Genomic DNA, 22088 nt, shown 5'->3' with positions numbered 1-22088 from the left:
TCCAATTATGTCACCTTACTTGTGAACAAAATGAAAATATGTTTTGTATAAGTCTTACCATTTGATAGTTCAAACCAATTAACAAAACCTGACAGCTGGTCTAGAATTTGAGGTAAAATTCCCCTGCTGACTCAGGCAGTGAATAAGAATTTAATGTTCATTAAAATATGTCACAATCTGAGACCCAAAACAGGTACCATCTGTCACCATTTCCTACTACATACCTAGGTATATATACAGTATGCTAAAACTCTCTTTTATTTACAATCAGTGTAATTTGTTTTGAAATATTATCACTAATAACCCATGGGATTTTCTCCTACTTTTCATTTGAGGTGGGGGATGAGGAGTCACGTATTTCATTCCTCCTGATACATCATTTTGTCCAAATCATGTCAGTCTGTTATTTTTCTATCATCAAAATTGAGGTTTTATTTGGTGTAAAGAATAAAAAGACAAGGACAGAAGAAACTGATGTGAATTCTAAGACTTGTAGAATCAAGTAGGTTATCATGGGGAGGCCCAAACCTACAAGAAATATGTTCCTGGGGAAGAGTACTGTTGCTGTGAGGATTTGTGGTGTCTGCCAGGGAAGGAAAACTCTGGGAAACTTGACAAAAGAGAGGATGGTGTGCAGGGGCTGCAGGAATACTGTGGAATTAGGTCACTATCAAGTGTCTGTGAGATCAGATGGCAGGGACAGAGTGCTTATGGGAGCTTGGCAAGTCCCTGTTGACAGTGCTGTTTCACCAGGACTTGCTACCTTGACCTCATCTCCTGTGATCACCCTCAAAGAATTCATCCAGATAGTATCAGTGGTTCTCAAAGTGTGGTCCTTAGACTAGTAGCATCACCTGGGAACTTGTTAGAAATGCAAATTCTTAGGCCGTATCCCAGACCTACTGACTCAGAAACTCTGGAAGTGTAGGGCCCAGCAATCTGCCCGTTAACAAGCCTTCCTGGTGATTCTGACGTTCCCTCAAGTTGAGAAGCCCCCACAGTGGATCATTCTACCTAAATACAACAACAGGTGATTAGAAAGAATTGCAGTACTCCTTACATATGGACAAATAACTACACATAAAATAGGTACAGAATTCAGTTTTGCCAGTTTAAGAGAAATTGTCTTGGCATTACTCTCTGAAGCATACGTCTGATGAGAATAGGGTGAAGACTTTCTGGGCCTTTTGTAAGTATACATTCTCTTTTCACTTCAAATCATCTAATCTTGACCAGATAGAACATGTTTATTCTGTCTTCTTGAGCAGCTTATCTGTTTCTTGCCCATTTCTACTGTTGTCCAATCTGATTTATTGGCTGTACTTTCCTGATTACCTTGGGAGGTATGTCCAGGTGCCTCACTTCTATGAAAATAAATTATATTTCTTCTTTTAAAATCCTAGCTGACCTCTGCCTTGTACATGTTTTCTAGACCTTCTTTTTGCCTCCTGAGTTTTCTAGAACTCTCTGGTTCTCTGGCAGTCAAAGATCTGTAATCAATTCTTGATATGCAGAAAGACATCTTTTTTTATACTCTAAATATTAGTAACAATTAAATCATAATTATTTGATATACACACACAAAATCCAAGCTTAAAATAATTGCTCTCCAAGGGTAGATGGGAGAAGGCAATTCATTACTGTGTTGCAGTGTATCTGGCACCACCATGGATTTCCTGTTTTCTCCCTCTCTTAGTTATGGTGGGAGAGTACTTCAGGAACTGGGAGACTTTAAGAGGAAGAAAGATTGGGAGAGAAAGAGAGAGGTTGGCCCAGAGCCAACAAGGGGAAACAAACTGAGGTAGCACTACTATCCTGCCCTCACCATTAGACAAACACAGATCTAGAATTTACTAGATAGAAGCCTTGGTTAGTACAGTGTTTTTGTCATACAGATTTAGGTAAAAATATATTGATTTGATAATTCCACAGTTTTATAATAATGCTGTTTTTATTTTACCTTGAGTTATTTTCCCTAATTGTATTCCTTAATGGCGAATTTTCCCTTTATTTTTGTTATGTTCACTAAGTGCTTCTTTTTTTTTTTGAATTTTATTTTATTTTATTTATTTTTTAGACAGCAGGTTCTTATTAGTTATCTATTTTATACATAGTAGTGTATATATGTCAATCCCAATCTCCCAGTTCATCCCCCCCCACAACCCGCTAAGTGCTTCTTCATTTGGTTTAATGTTAACACAGGAGGCTTCGTTTCATTTGCCACTAAATCTCTTTGGGTATCCAATTACTTTTATAGATCATCTAAGAAAATCTTTTTAGGTAACATGAGACTACCCATAAATTTCCAACACAAATGGTTTCCCCGTCTTCAGATTCAGCTTATATATCTTAATTCATATTTTGGTCTATTGCATTCTTTCAGACTTAGAAAAAAATAGTGAAAAAAACAATTATTGAGGAGAAACTAGAAATTCATTTCAAAACTTGCTTTTATTCCCTAAAAATGGCTTGCAGTAAGACTGCAATATAAAGAACACCAGGTGAAGTAGATTCTGAGAAAAGGATGAACTAATTGAAGGAGACACTGGAGCAGTCTGCAGTTAAGAGCTATCAATGCAGGTGGCATGCCAAAATGAACTACATAAAGTGTCCTTTGAGCGGAGGGTGGGGGTGGGGTGGGAAGGGGTGTGTATGTTGATTTCTCTCTGTCGATGACACTTCGGTTCATGAGCAGTTGGGACATCTGTTTCATACTCATTTCTTTGCCATGTGCAATGTTAGTTGTACTTAAATAAATTTGCATTTATTTTGGAAGGACAGGTCTCACAGCTTAGTTTATGTTTGTTGTAGTTGCTGCTGCCAAAAAGGGGATTGTAAAGGGGCCATAAAATAATTCTCTCCTTTCTTTCTTCTTACTCTATGTTTACAAATTACATCAGGGACTAGCATTTGGGAGACGGAAATGGGATTTCCCAAAGCATAGGTTGACCTTAATGGATAAAATGAAAGAATAAGCTGCCCTGATCTACTGATTTCACACAAGCCACTTTGTTTATTCATTCTGTATCAACCAAATGGCATGCGTAACCCTCCATAGCTCCCAGGAACTTTGGAAATATGAATGGTATAAAAATACTTCATAAAACACAAGCATTTAGTAAACAGGCAAAGTGATTCCAAAGGATTTGTGTTATACTCAGTTACTTAGTTCTATTACTTAATGGGCTCTAAAATTAGCTTTAGAAGATAATTACTCAAATAGCTGAAAGTTAATAACAGATGCTAAAAAATGAAAAAGTCAGTAAACTGAATAACAAGATTTTTGTATCCAAATAATGAAAAGAATGTAAAAATCATAGAAATAAATAATATTGCAAATTTATTCAAATAATCACAGCATTTCAGATTGGGAAGGCCCCTTAGCCATGCTCATCTTCTCAGTTCACCATCTTTTCTTCAGTACTTCTGGCATGTGATATTTTATTTGAATTCTATCAGAAATTAGAAAGAAATTCACTAACATCCAAGAGCCATGCCTTTCACTTTAGAAAACCTCCAAATGTTAGAAAGTAATTTCCATATGTTGATCTCTGTTTTGCCTTTTGAAGCAATGCTACATTTTTACTTGGCAGTTTTTCAAAAATGTTTAGGTAGTTCGTAAGTGCCTCAGCGAGGTGTTTATTCTACATCTGACTTTTATTTCTCTTCAAGGGAACGTTATTTGGATTATAATTTTCTACTTATATTTTTATGAACTCTCGATCTTTTGCAGGCACAATTATAATCTTTCCATATGTATACAAATGAGAAAGTGCATGCAAAAGCAAATTGAACTATAGTGTTTCATAAAATGTAACCTAGGCTTAGTCTGTGTTCTTCCTTGTTTTAACAGGTTTTAAAAACCGATCTAGAAAAGAAAAAGCAAACCATGGACAAACTCTGCTCACTCAACCAAGATCTTCTTTCAACACTGAAAAATACATTGGTAGCCCAAAAGATGGAAGCATGGCTGGACAACTTTGCCCAGCGCTGGGATAATTTAGTCCAAAAGCTTGAAAAGAGTTCAGCACAGGTTAGTGATAATAATTAACCTACAGTAAATTATCCTTCAGATTTTTTGAAATCTGCAATAAGAGAGTGGTGCTGTAACCCTGCAAAGGGTGTCACTAGATTAGTCCTTGCTAAGTATTCAGTTGAATAACAACATGGCTCTCTTGGTTGCCTTGACATTGGCGAATGTGGTAGAAGTGGAGGAGTGAGTGCTAGTGGACTGAACTAACTACTGCCTTAGAGTGTAATCCCCTCCAATTCAATGGGAATGAGGATCTGAGTGACTCAGAGCAGTCGGACAAAATGCTAGGGAACTGTGTCATCACACTGGAATGATCCCTGGAATGATGAGGGCTATTAATTGACCTCTACATTTTACGTATGAGAAAATGAAGTTTAGGGAGGAAAAGTGAATTGTCCAAGGAAAGTCAGTGATAAGAGCAGGACTAGGGCCCAGGTCCTTTGATTTCACTGAAGACTTATTTCAATTAGTGCAAGTGAGGTTTTAACCAGTGGATTTTCTGCCATAGACTGTTGATTCATAAAATCATGCCGCTTAGTTATACTAACACATATAGGCTGTAGATTAGGAAAACATCTATGTTTTACTTGTAGTGTCATGTGTTTTTATGCTAAGAATTGTAAAAGTTTTGATAATTTTTTTTAATGTGATATTTTTAAACTAGAAACTTTTATTATCTGATATGGTTATTAGATGGTGGAATCATGGGCAGTCATTCAAAATATTAACATTATGTTTAATAGTGTTTAATACATTCTGCCATATTGTTTCACATTATAGAAGCTTTTACTAATTGGTCACAGATCATAGTTCAATGCACCATGCACACACCTCTATTAAAGCCACATTCAGTAGCTTTAGGCATGTATCTCCTCTCTTGTGAGACAGTACACGGAATTTGTTTTTTGATACTTGGCATCTGATAAGTGGCACTTAGGAAATGTTTGTTGAAAGATGAAGAAATGAAGTTTGAAGTATTGCTTCCAAGAATATAATTTAAGAAAATATGATCAGCCAACATATATGATTTTCAGTCACAGTTCAATCTTTTTTTAAAAACCAAATTCATATTTAAAATTTAAAACTTGAAAGAGTATCAATTGCAGTAATTTCTCATACAGTCATTGGGCAATAATAAAAATTCTATTGACTATATTTTTGGCAATTACTTGATATAATAGTGATTTTACCACGAGATCATGATTCTTCTTATTATATGTAATCTGGCCTTGGTTACTTTGCATGATCATTGGCATTTATGTAACAAATATGTGAGACGTTAGAAAGTGTTATACTTTTTAAACCATCAGTGATATCATTCCAGTATATACCCACTGGTTCCATAGATTATTGGTGCTGTAAAATAGTCAGTTACCATGTTAAGAAGCACTGGCATTATTTGATGAAGATATTTTGAAATGTGTCCCTTTAAGGGGATGTATTCACGGAGGTGTACTGGGGTTAACAAAAGGTTGCATTCTGGTTCACTTGCCCTATTGGCAGTGGTTTTCCAAACTTGGGTCTGCATAATAGTTACCTGGGAAACTGATTCAAATGCATAGTCCTAGATTTTGTGCTCAGAAAATCTCATTCAGTAGGCTAGTAATCTGCATGCAGCCTTTGATAAAGTCTGCAGAACATATTTTTTTAAAACATTGAATTAGTAAGACAGTGACATATGTGCCAGTCCCCACATGCTGGTGTTCCTCAGTGCTGCCTGAAATGGGAAGAATGGAGACCTTCCTAGCAATATATTGATAGTATTTCCTAGCAGTATATTGCTAGTATTTAAATATGCTCATTCTGTGGAATGAGACTTGTGCATCTCATCAAAATCTTACTTATTTGATTATTTTAGTTGGTTAAAAAATAAAATAGAAACCTTATTTTTTAATGGCTTAAAAGTTACGAGACTACCACCTAGGGCAACTTACTTAACCTCCTATTTTTGAACTTTATGAAATCTATGGTAAAACATTAGTAACTTTGGTTTGTGTAATTCCTTATATAATGATTTCCAACATAAAACATATATCTGCTCTACTTGCTCACTGGGGTTTGATGAGGGTAAAATAAAACCATAGACATGAAAGCATTTTGAGAAAAAAAGGTTCTCTTGATATGCAAGGCATTCTGTTTAGTGAGTCTGGACAGCTTGTTGTAAGTTCACTATGATTTTTTTTAAATTTATTTTTAAACCATTATACACTCTTATACCAGACCAGAAGCAGACAAATGGAGTTATATTAGCAAGTTGCTTCCTAGGACACTAAGCTTGAGCCTTTCTTAAGCTCACGTCTCACTTTTCACTCCTTGTTTTTTTCCAAAAATGCACTATCATAGGCCCAATCCAAATCATTGTTTGGGAGTGGGGGGCTCTTAGGAAGCTACCCAGGGAAAGAGGAAATAAAAGGAGATAGAGTGAAAAAAGAAATAGTATCTTGTAACTAAAAAAAAAAAAAAAAAAAAAAAAAGTGATTTTCTTTCTTACGTGTCACATTGAACTTAATCAAAATTGCATAAGAATTCCAAGAATGTTGAGGGTAAGGTTGTGACTTTAAAGAACAAAGCTCACTTGTATGCACATATTCCAGCATGTTTGTGGGGGAAAAATAGTCACATTAATGACACAATATACTCAGTCTTTAAAAAATCCTTTTAAATGATTGGTATAAAGAATGAGCAAAGTTCTGGTAATGGTTAAAATCCAGTAGGGTGTTGGAATTGTGACTGAGATGACAAGGCATCCGATCGTGCTCATGTGTGCTCATCATGTGCCCGAAATTTTGACTGCTATTCAGGTCAAGGCTTTGAGGGATTTTGACCTTATGAAACAGTAGCATGGCAAGAGATCAAAACATGAAAAAAATCAACTATGAGGGCTGCTCTGTTGCATTTCAGAGTCAGGTTTGGCTTGAATAACACCTGGACACAAGCTGAAGATGCTGAAGTTGATGAGAAGGCAGCCTAAGAAAATGGAAATACTTTCTGTTTCCAAAAGTTAAAAAGAATAATAACATTTGCTATGTGGATGCTTAAAATGAGAAAAGAGAGCAAATGAAATACACCTTGAATTGACTTATTTAAATACTCGAATGACCCTATATTTCCTCCAAACTTTTTTATAAACGTGCTTATTGAAATTTACTCAGCTATTTTTTCCTAAATGCCGTGCCCCTGGTGGACATATTTATATTTTGATTGTAATTAGGGAATACGATAGTCAGAAATTCATTATAGTTAATACTTTAAATGATTTGAAATATTAGTTTTCGCATTTAACTGAAATCGTAGTATACTATGGAAAGGGGATATTATTCATTTGCTTTATAATTTATTATGGTAATTTATGTTAGACTTGGCAGCATGAGTTTAGACGTAAGAATATATCTATCTAGATAAGTCCAGAAGTTCTATAGCCTTGTGATTTTTTTAAACAGTAAATTATCTTCTTTGCCAGAAATAAGGAACGTTCTATGACTCGTGCAAGTTCATAGCTCTTATTCCCATTTTATCAATATTTTGCTATATTCCTAATGACCATTTTTGCAGTGTTCTGAACTATGAGCACAAATATCTTAAAGATAAAATTAATATCCTCAGAATTCCCCTCCCCTTGAACATGAGTGTACATGTTTATGCTGTGTGTGTCTGTGTCTGTACTCATGGATTCCCAAATAAAGAAAGTGATTATTATGTATGGATATATCTGTTCTACATTATTTATGTCCTTCTGAGAGTTTTAAAACTCCTGCCAGACATGTAAGTAATGTAAAACATGGTTGAAGATAATAAGCTAGTGTTTTTCATAATACCAGAAATGCAAATAGATGCAAAAGCATTAAGATGAAAATTTCTGTATTTGCCTTTCTTTTCAGAGTTCATTCTCATATTTTAGAAATCTGTTTTTACTCTCCATAAAATATTTTACATGCACATTCTGACTGTACCCATTCTCAAAGCATTATTTTGTAGACCTCTTGATACATGAAATGTAGTTACAATTGGTTTGCCTCTCATCTTTTTGCCAATGGTTTTAATTAAAAATACTCTAAGGCCTTTCAGTTGACAACCCTTTTCAGTGGTTCCTGAAAGCTCTCCAAGTCTAATCAGTCTGCTGCCAATTAAAAAACAATTTTAATGGTTTTATAAAACCCATAATTAAAACAAAATTTCCTCATTTATTTTAGGTTTTTATCTTAGTTAATTCATGGACTAACTATCTTGAATTTTAGAGCATCTTTTGGTTAATTGCTTAGGTTAAAGGTTTTATTAGAAAATTTCCAAGTTATAGCTCAAATAACCTTGGGAATTAACTGTATTCTTTTGCTACCTTCAGCTAAAGTAGATGTTTGAGAACAGGCCTTGTGTGCATCAGTGCAATTGGTTTTATGTTGTAAATTCATTTATCGACAACAACATAAAATGTTGTAGGCACTGAAAATTTAAGAGACAAGAGCTGAATTAACTGTTGGAACCACTCATTCCTTATTTATAAAATGAAAAATTTGGTCTAGGAAGATCTCTGTAGTGTCTTTCCAGTTCTAAATGTTTATGATGCGTTTCTCTTTTCTTGAAATTTTATATAAAACTCTGGAGTAATTAGTGAAGAGATTCCAACTATCTCCATTGTATAAATCTCAGAGTCAGCTGGAAGATGATAATAAAAATGAAATTCTGTTCCTATTAGAAGAAGACTGGCTTCTGAAATAGTTACATTTCGCTCATCATGAGTATGTAATTAAAATACTATTAAGATAAAATACTCAGCATCTATATGATAAATCTATTGTTTGTTGACAATAAATGAAATAACACAGCAAGAAAAATCCAAGTTTTTTCTGTATACTTAATAATCTGCATCCCTAGTTAAAGAAAGTGTTCCATTACTTCCTGCCAGATGGTGTGTAGAGGAAGGTCAGGTGGATCAGAAAAAATAAATTTCATTGCTTCTTGAATTTTTGCAGATGCGTCTAATTCACACAGTTGCTCAAATTCTGTGTTTAGTATGTATCCTGAAGCCAACATGTATCTCTTTATTCTGACAACGTGTACCAAAGAGAATTTGAAGTGAGGGACAAAATACATAAAATTAAAGAGAGAGTTTTACGGAATAAACCTTCTTAACCATCATATAATATTACATTTCAAATAGGAGAATGACTTCTTTTATGATATCTTTTGAATATTGACTCTGTGCTTATGATTCTAATATCAGTATATATTCAATAAGTTATATTGCCTTAATATCAGTATCAAAACAGGGCAGTAATTGATATTACAGTTTAGTTACCAAGCCACTCTCATGAACTTGGGCACTCCTTGTATGCTACACCTAGCTGTGTTAATTCCTTGGCATTTGTTCATGAGATAGAACATTTTTTAGCCTTTTGATTCATAACCCAGCTTCCTTTGTGAGCACCTGATCTTTTACCCCAGGTTTCTCATAAAGTTCAACATATAAATCCTTTCTGTTGCTTAGAATTGTGAATCCTCACACCATCATCGCATATTTGTGCCTTGTGCTACCATGCCTGTGGAGATAGTTTTAAGCCTGGATATCAGTTATCAGCTAAAACTGTTGCTATGATTATGCAGTATGTTTTAAACTGTAGAACTGCAACCCCTCTATGCCCATTAAAAATCAGTGATCACTCTAAAGTTCTGTATGTAATAAAGAACACAACGAGAAACTTCAATCAACACTTGTCAACCTGCCTGAAATTTTTACCTCTCATCTATAAAATGGGAATAAACTTAGTACTTATTCTTAGGGCCATTGTGAGGTAATGATAGCCACCACTTACTAAGCTTTTACTGCAGATACTATTTTGAGTATTTTAAATAAGATAAGGGATGCAAAGCACCTAGCATAATGCCTGGAATGTGGAGAGAGCTCCATGACTGGTAGCTATTATTACAAGTATAAGTATTTTAATAATAATGATAATAAGATAAATTAGGTAACTGATTTTTTTATAATTTGAATCTCTTTTAGTAAGTTTTTTTTTAAATGTTCAAATAGTATCTCACAATACCAGTAGAAATCTCTAACATCAAAACTTACAAAGTCAAGACTATTTAGATAATTAAGTGGTGCAGTTAAGAATATGGGCCAAACTGAAAGAAAGATAACAGCACAAAGTTAATTTAAAATATAAGAACAGGGCTTCCCTGGTGGCGCAGTGGTTGAGAGTCCGCCTGCCGATGCAGGGGATATGAGTTCGTGCCCGGTCCGGGAAGATCCCACATGCCGCGGAGCGGCTGGGCCCGTGAGCCATGGCCGCTGAGCCTGCGCAATGGGAGAGGCCACAACAGTGAGAGGCCCACATACTGCAAAAAAATAAAATAAAATAAATTAAAAAATGAAGTAAAAAATAAAATAAAATATAAGAACAGGTGGTAAATACAACTAGTTGCCCATGAGAAACTGGACACAGTGCTGGAAAAGAAATGTTTCCTTTCGTTATATGCTCTTTTACATTCTTTAAATATGCTTGAATGTACATGTAGCTCCTTTTCAAAATGTGCATTTTTAAACAAATGGAAGAGAAAATGGTAAGAAAGATTTTCATTGTTTGAAAATAGTATGTTTTTTCTAGACCTACCCAAATTATACAACCTTAATACAAGAAGACGTTCACCCTAGAACTATCAAGATACTGGGCAAATGCTCTTCCAGGTTTTCTCACAATGGGAAAAATGTAAATTTTGGAAATTAACCTATATCACTTTATAAGTAAAGAAGGTTCGGTTTAGAAAAATTCCTGAATTTTCTCTGGACTTTTTAGTGGTTATTACTAATATGTAGCAAGAGAGTACTTATTGTGTTCAAACATTATGTAATTTAATTCTTGCTTCCAGGATGGGGTACATATTTTGCGAGGCTCAGTGCAGAATGAATATGCAGGGATTCTTTACAAAAATTATTAAGAATTTCAAGAGGGTGACAGCAGAGCATGAAACCAAGAATGAGATCCTTTTGAGTGAGGGGACCTGGGTGACTACATAAGTTGCACACCCATGAAGCAGGCCTTGTTTGCAACACCCTTGGGAGAGATGTATTATCGTTACTGTTTTACATATGAAGAAAAGAAATCAAAGCTCTGAGAGAGTAACCAGTCTTCCTCAAATATTACAGGATGTGAACTGTGGACCTGTTGTTTGAGAACTGTGGAGCCTGGCTCAGAGACCTCCACTTTTAATCACTGTAAGGGGAACTAGCTTCCAAACCTAAAGACAAATAATTATTTTCCATTTTTACTGGCTAGTTAACTGATAGATGAAGGGGCTAGTATTTAAAAACAAATCTATTTTGTTTTCTTGAAGACATTTACATGCAGTTATTTTCCATACTTGTATTTTTCATATGGAACTCACCTTGTCTCACAATTATTTGTGTGGTTGTCACCTTCACTACTATACTGTGAGATCTCTAAAAATAGAGATTCCATTGTATTTGTTTCTGGGTGTCCTGTAGTGACACATATCGAATAGATGTTAGAATTTAATTGAAACATTATGATTCAGCTGCTGAATAACTCATGCAGTTTTAGATTGCTTTAATTGAATATGATGTCCAAAGTCAGAAAATCTAGGTTTTGGAGCACCCGATTAAATCTAGTTCTAGCAAGTACCTGGTATTATAGAGCTTGGAAATAAGATTTATTAGAGTCATGATTATCAAGCTTCAGACCTTTAAGACTGTCAGGTGGAAACAATACTCACCTTACTCTTTGTTGTTTCAGGGTTCAAAACAAGTTTTATTTATTTATTGATTCAGGCCACGCAGCACAGCTTGTGAGATCTTAGTTCCCAGACAAGGGATTGAACCCATGCTCCCTGCAGTGGAAGCACAGAGTCCTAACCGCTGGACCGCCAGGGAATTCCCAAAACAAATTTTATATGAATGAAGTCATAATAATGCAGGCTTCCACTAGGTGTAAAGATCTTTGCCAATGGGAAAATTTGATGCCATACTCAGGAAGGAGTTGTCTGCTTCTGGAAGTAGTGAATCCTGTAGTAAGGAGGAGGTTATACTCAGTGACCTCCATAATCCCTTCCTGTCTATATTTTTAATGATTCTAACATATAATTAAGTGTTTACAGTCAATAACTAAAAGTGATGGGGAAATTTAGTACATGACCAATTGTTTTTTATTCTGGAGTAGGTTTTGAAAGTAATTATTAATTTGTTATATATAATGAATTATACCCTATATTTACAGGGTCAATGCACAGATGTTTTCTTTTTTCTGTATCCCAAAGGAAATGAAGTAGTTTCAAATACAGTATAGTGATGATTATAGTATAGAACAATTACAGACTGCTATTATTTTATTAAAAATATTATCTTTTCTTTCTTATAAGGTTTGCTATATTCGTAAATGTCTTTTCATAGTATATAATGTTGCCATTTCTCTTTACCTTCCGTGGGCACATCTATCCAATTTCATAATAAGTATCAGTTAGAAGATATTATAACATTTTAGAAATTAATTTCACAGCCAAATATTCAGTAGCACAAATATTCCATAACATTAGATATAACTGCAAAAAAATAGCTTTGTATTTTCAGAATCTCTGCATTCTGGTGCCTGCACATATAAAAGCAGAAATTTTCCACCTGAACAATATTTTCTTCAAGCCCTGATTGTATGCAAAAACAATTTGCCCATGGTTAAAAAAAATGTTACTCTGAAAAAATTAAATGCTCTTGGAATCCTACTTAAAAACTCTGTGTTCCTTTTGGTTAAAGGTAGAATTAATTTTATCATGCAATTGTCATTTTGTGTTGAGTTCAGTTAGGTTTGAGGTTATATCTTAAGCATTTTTAAAAACTATGTTACATTCTGCTTTCATTTTGGCATAACTTGTCGATGGACTATATAATTATAGTTTGAAGCTCAGTGCTTGATTCTGAATAATGAATCTATGGAGATCTTAGAGAAGATAAAACCTGTGCTTGACACATGTAGAAACTTGATATCTCTTAATGTCTTTTTTTTTTTTTTTTAACTATTTAGGCTACCTAGATGGAAGTCCCTAAGGCCTTGGCATATGTAAAGATGTGGCTTGCACAAAGGGTAGCACCTTCAAAATGTATTTGTCAAAAGCAATTTTTACATAAGACACCATGACAAAGGATTTCATTACTACATGTCAATTCCTATTTGGAAGCTGAAATCAGAAGATCATGAGGCTTCCCTGCTTTCTTCCCATTGAGGGAATTGGTCATCATGTGTGAGGCAGGGAGGTTCCCTCAAACCTCTTTCTTATCCCTTGGCAAATTCAGGAAAATCAGTAAATCTAATCTTGGTCCCAACCAGATCCTTGACTATGTGTATATTTAGTATGTATAAGTGGATCCAAAGCAGGCCTGTTTTGGTCTCCATGGAAATAGATCTTCCGAAAAATTTGGCTTACTGGAAGAGTAATGATTAACATCACAAGAGGTAACTTTTTAGTCTTAATAACTGGAGGACTGTGAGACAGAATTGGTGGTTAAGGCAAGAGGATGTCTCACCGTTTTGTGACTTGTCTGTCTGGTAATGCCTGTGTACTGAGGGAATGGCCTCTCACGACTTGGGTCACAAATTGTATCATTTCAAAGAGTGATGATCTATGTCTAAAAAAAAATCTTTGTAAAGTCTGAACACAAAGTTAGTGTGATTCTAAACCAAGAAGAATTGAATGCTAACTTTGGATACTCAAATATTTTAACAGATTGACTAATTTAAATCAAACAAGTGTAGCGTGCTTTTTAACATTCGAATAATATTCAGCTTAAATGTATTTCTGGACTAATAGGCATTTTATATTAATCTTTTATTGTACTTTTAAAGGACATATCACTTATTTGATTAAAAAGTCATTTATTACACAGTTCAAAGAATTTTGTCTAAAAATTTATAGACTATAAATAATTATATTTATGAAAACCAAAGATGCATTCAGTGCACTATTTAATAAACATGTACAATGTTCCAGGCAATGGAATTAGTGCTGGCATACCTGAGCAAAATTTACATTAGTGTTGTAAACACTTTAAACAGCATGTCTAATTAAATGACAGAATGACACCCTAAGTTTTCCTCCTTTGCCCCACTTATTTCCCATAGCTTGACCAATAAATTGAAGAGGCGCTAGTTTACTTTTGGTTTTGAGATTACTTTCCTTTGTGGTTTCAGTCAACATAACTTAAGTCAGATAAAACAATTTGATTTGGGCTCAATATGGTGCTATTTTGATCTGAAGGTCAATTTACCAACAAACAGGAACAGTTTCTCATTATTTTCCTTCACCACTCCAAGCAGTCTTTGCTGAAGTCTTTCAAGCAGTGTGTGACCTCTGTTTCGATACTTCTTGCAGATTTCACAGGCTGTCACCACCACTCAGCCATCACTAACACAGACAACTGTAATGGAAACGGTAACTATGGTGACCACGAGGGAACAAATCCTCATAAAGCATGCCCAAGAGGAACTCCCACCACCACCTCCCCAAAAGAAGAGGCAGATTATTGTGGATTCCGAAATTAGGAAAAGGTGAGAAGCTTTTGCTCATGGCTTTATCCTCAAACGAAGAGTAATTGTTAAGCAGGAAAACTCATTTACAGCTATTTTGATGGCAGTGTTTTTACCTAAACAATATTTCCAGAAGCCTCGGGTGCCTATAATGTCAGTTAAGTTAGTGAGACAAATTATGAAGTAAGTTTTAAAATTTCCCCCAAGCAATCCCTATCCCAACAAAAACAGAATGCTTAATGGAAATACTATTTTCTGTATTGAAAGAAGAAACCACAAGTGATGGATGCCTTTTATCCTGAAAGTTTCCTTTTTTCTTATCAAGAGCCTGCTTGTTCAGTGCCTACTTTTGCATTAAATGCCTTTTTCCAGTAATGGAAAGGACATTTTCATGAAGAAGAAGTACACCTATAATAGACACGATCCATTCTGTTAGTTTACGAGAACATAATGTCTCAATCTGCGTGTCCTATATCAGGAGTAATTACAGAACAGATTTCCTGTTCTTTGATATTTATAAAGTCTTATCTTGTAGGTGTTAGAATTTTTAACTGAGCTTTTCGTGGATATTCTCAACTAGACATTGTAGATAAGTTAGGTATTATGTAAATCAGTAGATATATTAAACTGATGGGAATAAAATTTCATAAATGCAAAAGCTAGCATGAAAATCATAAAACTGGTACAATTTCCTTTTCATGCCAATTATTATAATTCTAAGATTAAGAAAGAACATTAAAACCTGCCTTAATGTTTCTAAGCAGCATGTGTTTGGGAGCACATGGAACATTTGACATTAGAATTAGTGTATACAAGGGTAGGGAAGCATGAGAAGAACATATACCCAAAAATAGCGTGTCAGATGTTTTAGGCAAAGGAAGAAACACCTAGAAAAGTTTTCAAGTACATCATTTGGGACTTTCAGTACTTCCCTGTTAATCCGTGACTTTTAACCTACTTTCATAATTCCACTGTAGACCACGGGGCTTTTCTCCACGGTTGGAGCTCCTTGGCTGAGTGAACCCTCTCATTCAGGGCTCAGCAAACTGAAGCCTGCAGGCTCAATCCAGCCTGCTGCCAGTTTTTGTAGGGCTCATGAGCTGAGAACTGTTTTTTACATTTTTAAGTGGTTGAAAATAATCAAAAGAAGAATATTTCATGACATGTGAAAATTTCTGAAATTCAAAGGTCAGTGTGCACAAATAAGGTTTTATCAAAACAAAGTCAGACTCATTCATCTATGCATCATCCTTGGTTGCTTTCACATCAGAAAGGCAGGGTTGGGTAGTTGTCACAGAGACTATATGACCTACAAACCCCCAAATATTTACTATCTGGCCATTTACAAGAAAAGTTTACTGAACCTTGTTCCAGTCAAATTGTTCTCAGAATCTTTGAATATTGGCATTCTATTTGGGGCAGAAACTTCCAAGAACTCTACTCATTATAGTCGTTGAAATTTTAACATTCATTGATGGAGAAAGAATGTGACAGCAAAAACAAATCAGTAAAGCTCTTAATGAATTTGCTTTTTATTAATCCTAAGAGCATGGCGATTAATTTGATGCCTTGTTAAATATATGTCTACAGACAATGCCTAGTGGGCACATGGATTTATGGATCCTTTGCAACAACCTAACAGCTCTCCAACAAGTTTCCAAGCAGAGCAATATGGAGACCTAGTTGATCTACCCCCTAATATGTTTGGGACCCTTCTAATACAGATATTAACAGAGCAACTTGATTCCTATCATTCTCTGTCTTCAAAAGCTTATTCTTGGCTCCTGTTTGGAGAATGTATTTGGTTAGGAAAAATGTGTTCTGAGTACTTTTTTTGTTTTCAAGAAAGTGTGACTAGTGGTGAAATATTTTGTCTCCTAAATTCTGTTTGTATCATATGCTCTCAGCAGTTTTTGTAAGTGCTTGGAAGCATGTTCAATTGGGAACATAAAGAATATATTACTTAAATAAAAGCTAACACTTATTGAGGATTTTATTATGCACTCAGCACTAGATTAAGTGCTTTGTCTGCATAGCTCATTTATTCTTCCCACTAACCCTCCCAAATAGGTATGGCTATTATTACTATTACACACAGCTTCAGAGTGCCTGAGCCAGGATTTCAGCTGAGGTAACCTGACTACAGAACCTGGACCGTGTAGGAACATGTTTCTTTTGTAGATAAATGACAAAGGTGATCTTATGTCTTGGTTTGCCTGAATCATCCCAAATTACACCTTTTGTCCCAGCATAATTATATAAAGCACCAACTTTCACTCTCAGATGTATCCTGATTTGGACAGTAGGGTAACATGGACACTCTGTGCAAGACTCTAGATTGATAAGTTTAGACTGAACAAAGAGAGGAAATGAGAAAACATTTAGGAGCAATTAAATCCAGTAAGTGATCATTGTCTGCAGGATGGAATTTGGTTAAAATACTATAATGGTTCCAGAGGCGTCATGCAAACATGACTGAAAACATCATGGTGGCTAGTGATTCTCTGTTGTCCCAGGTGAGAACTGCTAGTGTTTAACTGTCAAGACTGTAGTCTTGGCAATCTATTGGGTGCTGATTTTTAAAAAATGATCCCTTTTTTCAACTTCTTTGACACACTACTGGTTCTACTCCTACTACTCTTTATCTGACTTGCTTTCTTCCTTTTGCCTAAGTCCTATGGTACTATCTTATAAATTCAAATCTTTTTTGCCCTTCTGACTTCTTTATCTGAATTATCTCCTCTCATTGATTCAAGTCTGGCTCTAAATGAGTGACTCCCAAATTTCATAGCTCTATATCTGACTCCCTCAAATTTCACTTTTATGTCTCTAAATCTATGATCTGCATCCAGGCAGTGCTTCAATTTTTATTTTCATCAAATGCAAACATTTGTTGCCTCCAATTACCCACACCTAGTTACTCAGACATTGCACACGTATTTTAGTTATTATAACTCATTGACTGTGTGGCTAAAGAAGTAGCAAATATTGGAAAAATCATGGTCTTTGGAATCAGAATTACTCAGGTTTGAAATCTGCCTGTTTTAATTACTAGCTTATGATCCCAGGCAAATTACCTAATATCTGTGCCTCAGATTCAGTATCCTCACTTTATTGAACACTGAGGATCAAGTAAGAAGCATTTAATACAGTTGCCTGTAAGGTAGTTAGAATTCAGTAAATGCAGTAGCTGTTGTTCTTGTTTGCTTATGTGGATGTGATAGAGGCAGAGGCAGTGGTGGAAGTGGTGGTGGTGACTGAGGTGTTGATGATAGTGAAGGTGACGGTTGGTGGAGAAAGTAGAGATGGTGCTCATGGACTATTGGTGAAAAAAATTCCATAGTGAGCATTCTCTCAAGCTTACCAAATGTAACAAAAAATTGCCTTTTCATCTTCCTCTTCAAAACAGAATTTACCACCTGACTTCTCCATTTGTATCAGTTTCTCTTTCCTTTCTCCTTATTTATTATTATTGTTACACTATATTATTGGGCAAGTGTCATCATTTTCCAGTCATTCTAACTGCCAGCGCCATACTCTAAGCCATATACCTCCCTGGGGCCAGACTTCCCCACCCCCCTTTCTGATCAATCTGCCTTAAATTAATATATCTAAAATTGCTTTTATGCTGACCCTCCAGACTTGAGATCCCCATAACTCCAGTTGTCCCCATAGTAAAACACAAACCCCTTCTTGTGGTATAAAATATTTTTCTCCCACCAGTTTTTTGTGTAGCTTCCCCGAAATCTTTCCACTTCATCCAGTACATTACATTCCTTTTTTGCTCTATGCCTCAATGTCACCCACATATATTTTTCTCATCACCAATCACAACAAAGGAATCCTGTTATCAGATTTTTTATATTTTACTTAGATTCCATGTATAGTACCATGCATACAATAAATAATCAATAAATTTGTTGAAAGAGTAATAGAGTTCAATTAATTGTGATAACTAAAATTTTATTTTTCAGTAGCATTTAAGAATTCCATCTACTTCTTCATGGAATTGTTTTTAATAATAAACAAGTGAACATTCTAATAATCTTTAATATTCTAATTTTACCCATTAGGATATCATCATTTGTTCAAAACTATTAAGGGCTTTAAAATTCAGCTTTGTACCACACTATAATTTCTTAATTATCTAAGGTACATTTAGTTGATTCCTTAATAATGATACAATTTCTACATTTGTAATATTTACTGCATAAATTGTCCTCCTTACACTAAGATATACAAAAGTCCTTGATGACCTGGGGTCACAAGGTAATTATTTCTAATTGTAAATTATCCCTGCAGTTCAGTGATAATATCTTACATATAGGTAATTATCAGAGTATGGAACTCAGAATAGGTTAAAACTAGATCTATTATATAGTAAATTGGGATTTATCGAGGAGATTAGTTACTAATCATATAGCAGTTATTTAAAGAAACTTTTCACAAAAGCGTTCATTTACATTTTTGTATCAGCCAGGTGAAAACAATGGCAAATTGAATTGTTTTTTAAGTAAATGCTATCTCAATAAGGATAATGTTTTTCAGCTATGGTGTTAATAAATGAGTATCTTTGACCTCAAGGGAAGTAGAGAGATGTCTCGAAATATCTAAATTCACCAAGTCTCTTTATCTTCTTCTAGGTAAGGTAAGCAGACAGTCTTAAGTTTGCTTTTTCTCTCTATGTCCCACATGCTTACTAAATGGTGGAATAAATGACCTAGACAATTATGTACCTGCATAATTATTTTGTTTTCTATTTTTCAGCTTAATTGTGCTTTTTTCCCTTTTTTTAATGTCTGCTGCCTGAATGATGTTAATTTATGTCACGTCCTTGGAAGGAAGTTAGATAAGGCCTGTCTGCCATTTTATGAGATTAATGCGTAAGCTATTTTTGTTTTAGATATTTATTTTAACTTTGATTCCCAAACTATAATCTGGAAGTTGTAAACTAAAACATTTTAACTTATGCAGAGGATCTAATTAGATGATTAATGTGTCTAAGAGCTAATTTTTTATTTTCTATATGATAAGTTGATCCTAAAATACTTGGGATGTTGGACTCAGTAATAATATATTTTTTTCCATTGGCACTGCCCAGTAAAATAAAACTTTGCTCCTTTTATCTAAGGAAACTAGACTCCAGACCTGTTCATGGTTACAGGTTAATTGAGGTCCAGAAAGGTTAAGCAACTTGCTTTCAGTTGCAAAATAAGGACTAGTGATGAGTCTCCTAATTTCCATTTCAGTGTTAACAGTTGCAATGCCCTACTTCTTTTTATGTATTAGAGTCAAATGACCTTGGTCATAAACTCAAATTTCAGTTTAGAAACTATTTTTGGTGAATAATAGAAACCTTACATACCATCTTCAGATGTTCCGAAAAGATAACTATCCATTTAAGGTTCTTAAAGCTAATTTGTCATATAAGTCAACAATAAGTCAATAAATGTTTTGAAGAATGTAAGAATGTTAATTCTAGAGGCATGCTAAGTGGCCAGAGAACACTTAGAGCAGTGATACTCATAGTGCAGTGCATGAAACAGCAGCATCACTTGAGGACTTGTTAGAAATGCAGACTTGGAGGACGCTCCCCAAACTTGCTGAATCAGAAACTCTGCAGGTGGGCCCAGGAATCCTTTACAAGCTCTCCAGGTCGTTGTTGATAAGCCTTAAAGTTTGAGAACCCTTGACCAAGAACAGCGGTTCTCATACCTTAGCATGTATCAGAATCATCTGGAGGCCTTGTTAAAAGGCAGATTACTGGTCCCCACCAGAGTTTTTGATTCAGTAGGCCTGGGGCAGTGCCTGAGAATCTTAATATCTAATGAGTTCCCAGGCGATGCTGATGTTGCTAGTTCAGGGCCCACATTTTGTAAATCAGTGCACTAGAGCATCATCTTAGTTTCATCCTGACTCTTGCTTCTTATTTCCTCAAACCAGCCCCAATGATAGGAACCATTTACTCCAGACTAGGCTAAGTGATACTACATAAGATGCCACACAAGATGATGTCCCTTCTTGTGACCCCTCTAGTGCTATATGTTAAAATGACCTTTTCATATGCCTGTTTCACCCCCTAGACTCAAAGCTTGCCAGGGCCAGGGTCCATATCTTACTCCCAACCTGTTACGGGACCTTCTGATTTGGGGATGCCCAATACATGTTCCAAGTTGAAATGTACTATAATGGGAACTGGTCCTGTAAGATGCTACACATAGCTATGGATGTCTAGCTATAGCAGTTGTATGAAAATGTACTCTTCCAGAATGTGAGGCACAAAAAGATGCCAGCCAAGAGGAAGATAGAGCTATATTCCTGGAACCATGGCATACAGTTTTGTTTGTTCTGAGAGTGAAGAAAATGGTAGTCACAATTATTCATCTAAAAGAAGAAGCATGGTTGAATGCAAAAAAGAGTTGATTTTTAATCAGAAGATGTGAACTACCACTATTTCCTTACTTCTGATTGTTTCCTTTACCCTCTCATACTCTACATGAAATGCTGAAACTGCTCCCAGCAAGGTCACCAGAGAACTCCTTAATTGTCAGCTCCAAAGGTCGCTCTTCAGTTTACCTTTCTTGAACTTTGTGCTGTACTTGACAGTGGCAATTAGTTCTTTCTTGAAATTTTCCTCTTTCTCAGTTTCTGGGACATTGTTCTCTCCTGTTTCTTTTCTCCTCTTTGCTTTCCCACTATGTATTCCCATTCTCCTCTTCCTATCCCTTTCATGTTGGTCTCCAAAAGACTCACATTTTGGCTTTATTTTCTTTTTATGACACTTTCTTTTCCAGGGTGATATCATTTATAATCCTGCTTTTATCACACATCTATACCTGCTGTTTTCCAAATTAACATCTTTAGCTTAACCTCCTTCCCGATGCTCATACCTGTAACATCCAAATGTTTTTTGGGCATTTCCACCTGGACTTCTTACAGAAATCACAAATGAAGTTCTGCAGTTTAGACTACTCATCTTTAGAGACTGTCTTTCACATCCTAGTTCCTAAAAACAGCACCTTCTGGACTTGTGCAGTGTACAACCTGTGCAGCCACTCACAGTGGTCATGATATCTGCAACCTCCCTAAGTCCTTTCAATTCTCTTTAGTGTATTTGTTCCTTTACATCCAGGCTGCCTTCCCCCTAGTTAAGTCTCTGATAGTTTTCTGCATGAAATTCTTAACTGATTTCTGTGCCTCTACGCTCACCCTTCTTATCCATACTGTTCACAGCCTCCTGAGATATATCTTAAAAGGCAGTTTTAATTAGATCATTCCTCTGCCTGTGGTTCTTGAAATGCATAGCACAGGAATTCCTTTCTGATCTTTGACTGCCTGACTCTCTAGCTTCTCTCCCTTCTCCCCTACCCATTTTCTTATATGCCAGTGCTACTCAAAATAGTCTGCAAACTGTTTATTACCAGTACACAGTGAGATGAAGAGCTGGAGCCAGAATATAAATCAATGCACCGCTTCCTTTGTCAAGAAAGTTTTGCAATTAAAAAGAAATCAGATGAAATTGTATGCTT

At 35.4% G+C, this 22088-nt stretch overlaps 1 protein-coding gene across 2 annotated transcripts in view; it reads left to right on the top strand.

The window, feature by feature from the left end:
• The window catches only part of DMD (dystrophin), a gene marked incomplete at its 5' end in the record, with an annotated part of 2126456 nt that overhangs the window by 648769 nt on the left and 1455599 nt on the right, over positions 1-22088 (top strand). For both annotated transcript variants that reach the window (XM_082864911.1, XM_082864910.1), the window contains 2 exons: positions 3854-4033; positions 14405-14580. In XM_082864911.1, coding sequence (XP_082721037.1) covers positions 3854-4033; positions 14405-14580 — 356 coding nt within the window. The remainder of the gene's footprint in view (positions 1-3853; positions 4034-14404; positions 14581-22088) is intronic.

Source organism: Leucopleurus acutus, assembly GCF_964270905.1.
Source record: "Leucopleurus acutus genome assembly, chromosome: X".
NCBI classification, from domain to species: Eukaryota; Metazoa; Chordata; class Mammalia; order Artiodactyla; family Delphinidae; genus Leucopleurus; species Leucopleurus acutus.
Note: the sequence above shows the minus strand (reverse complement) of the source record. Positions and strands in the feature narration are given on the sequence as shown.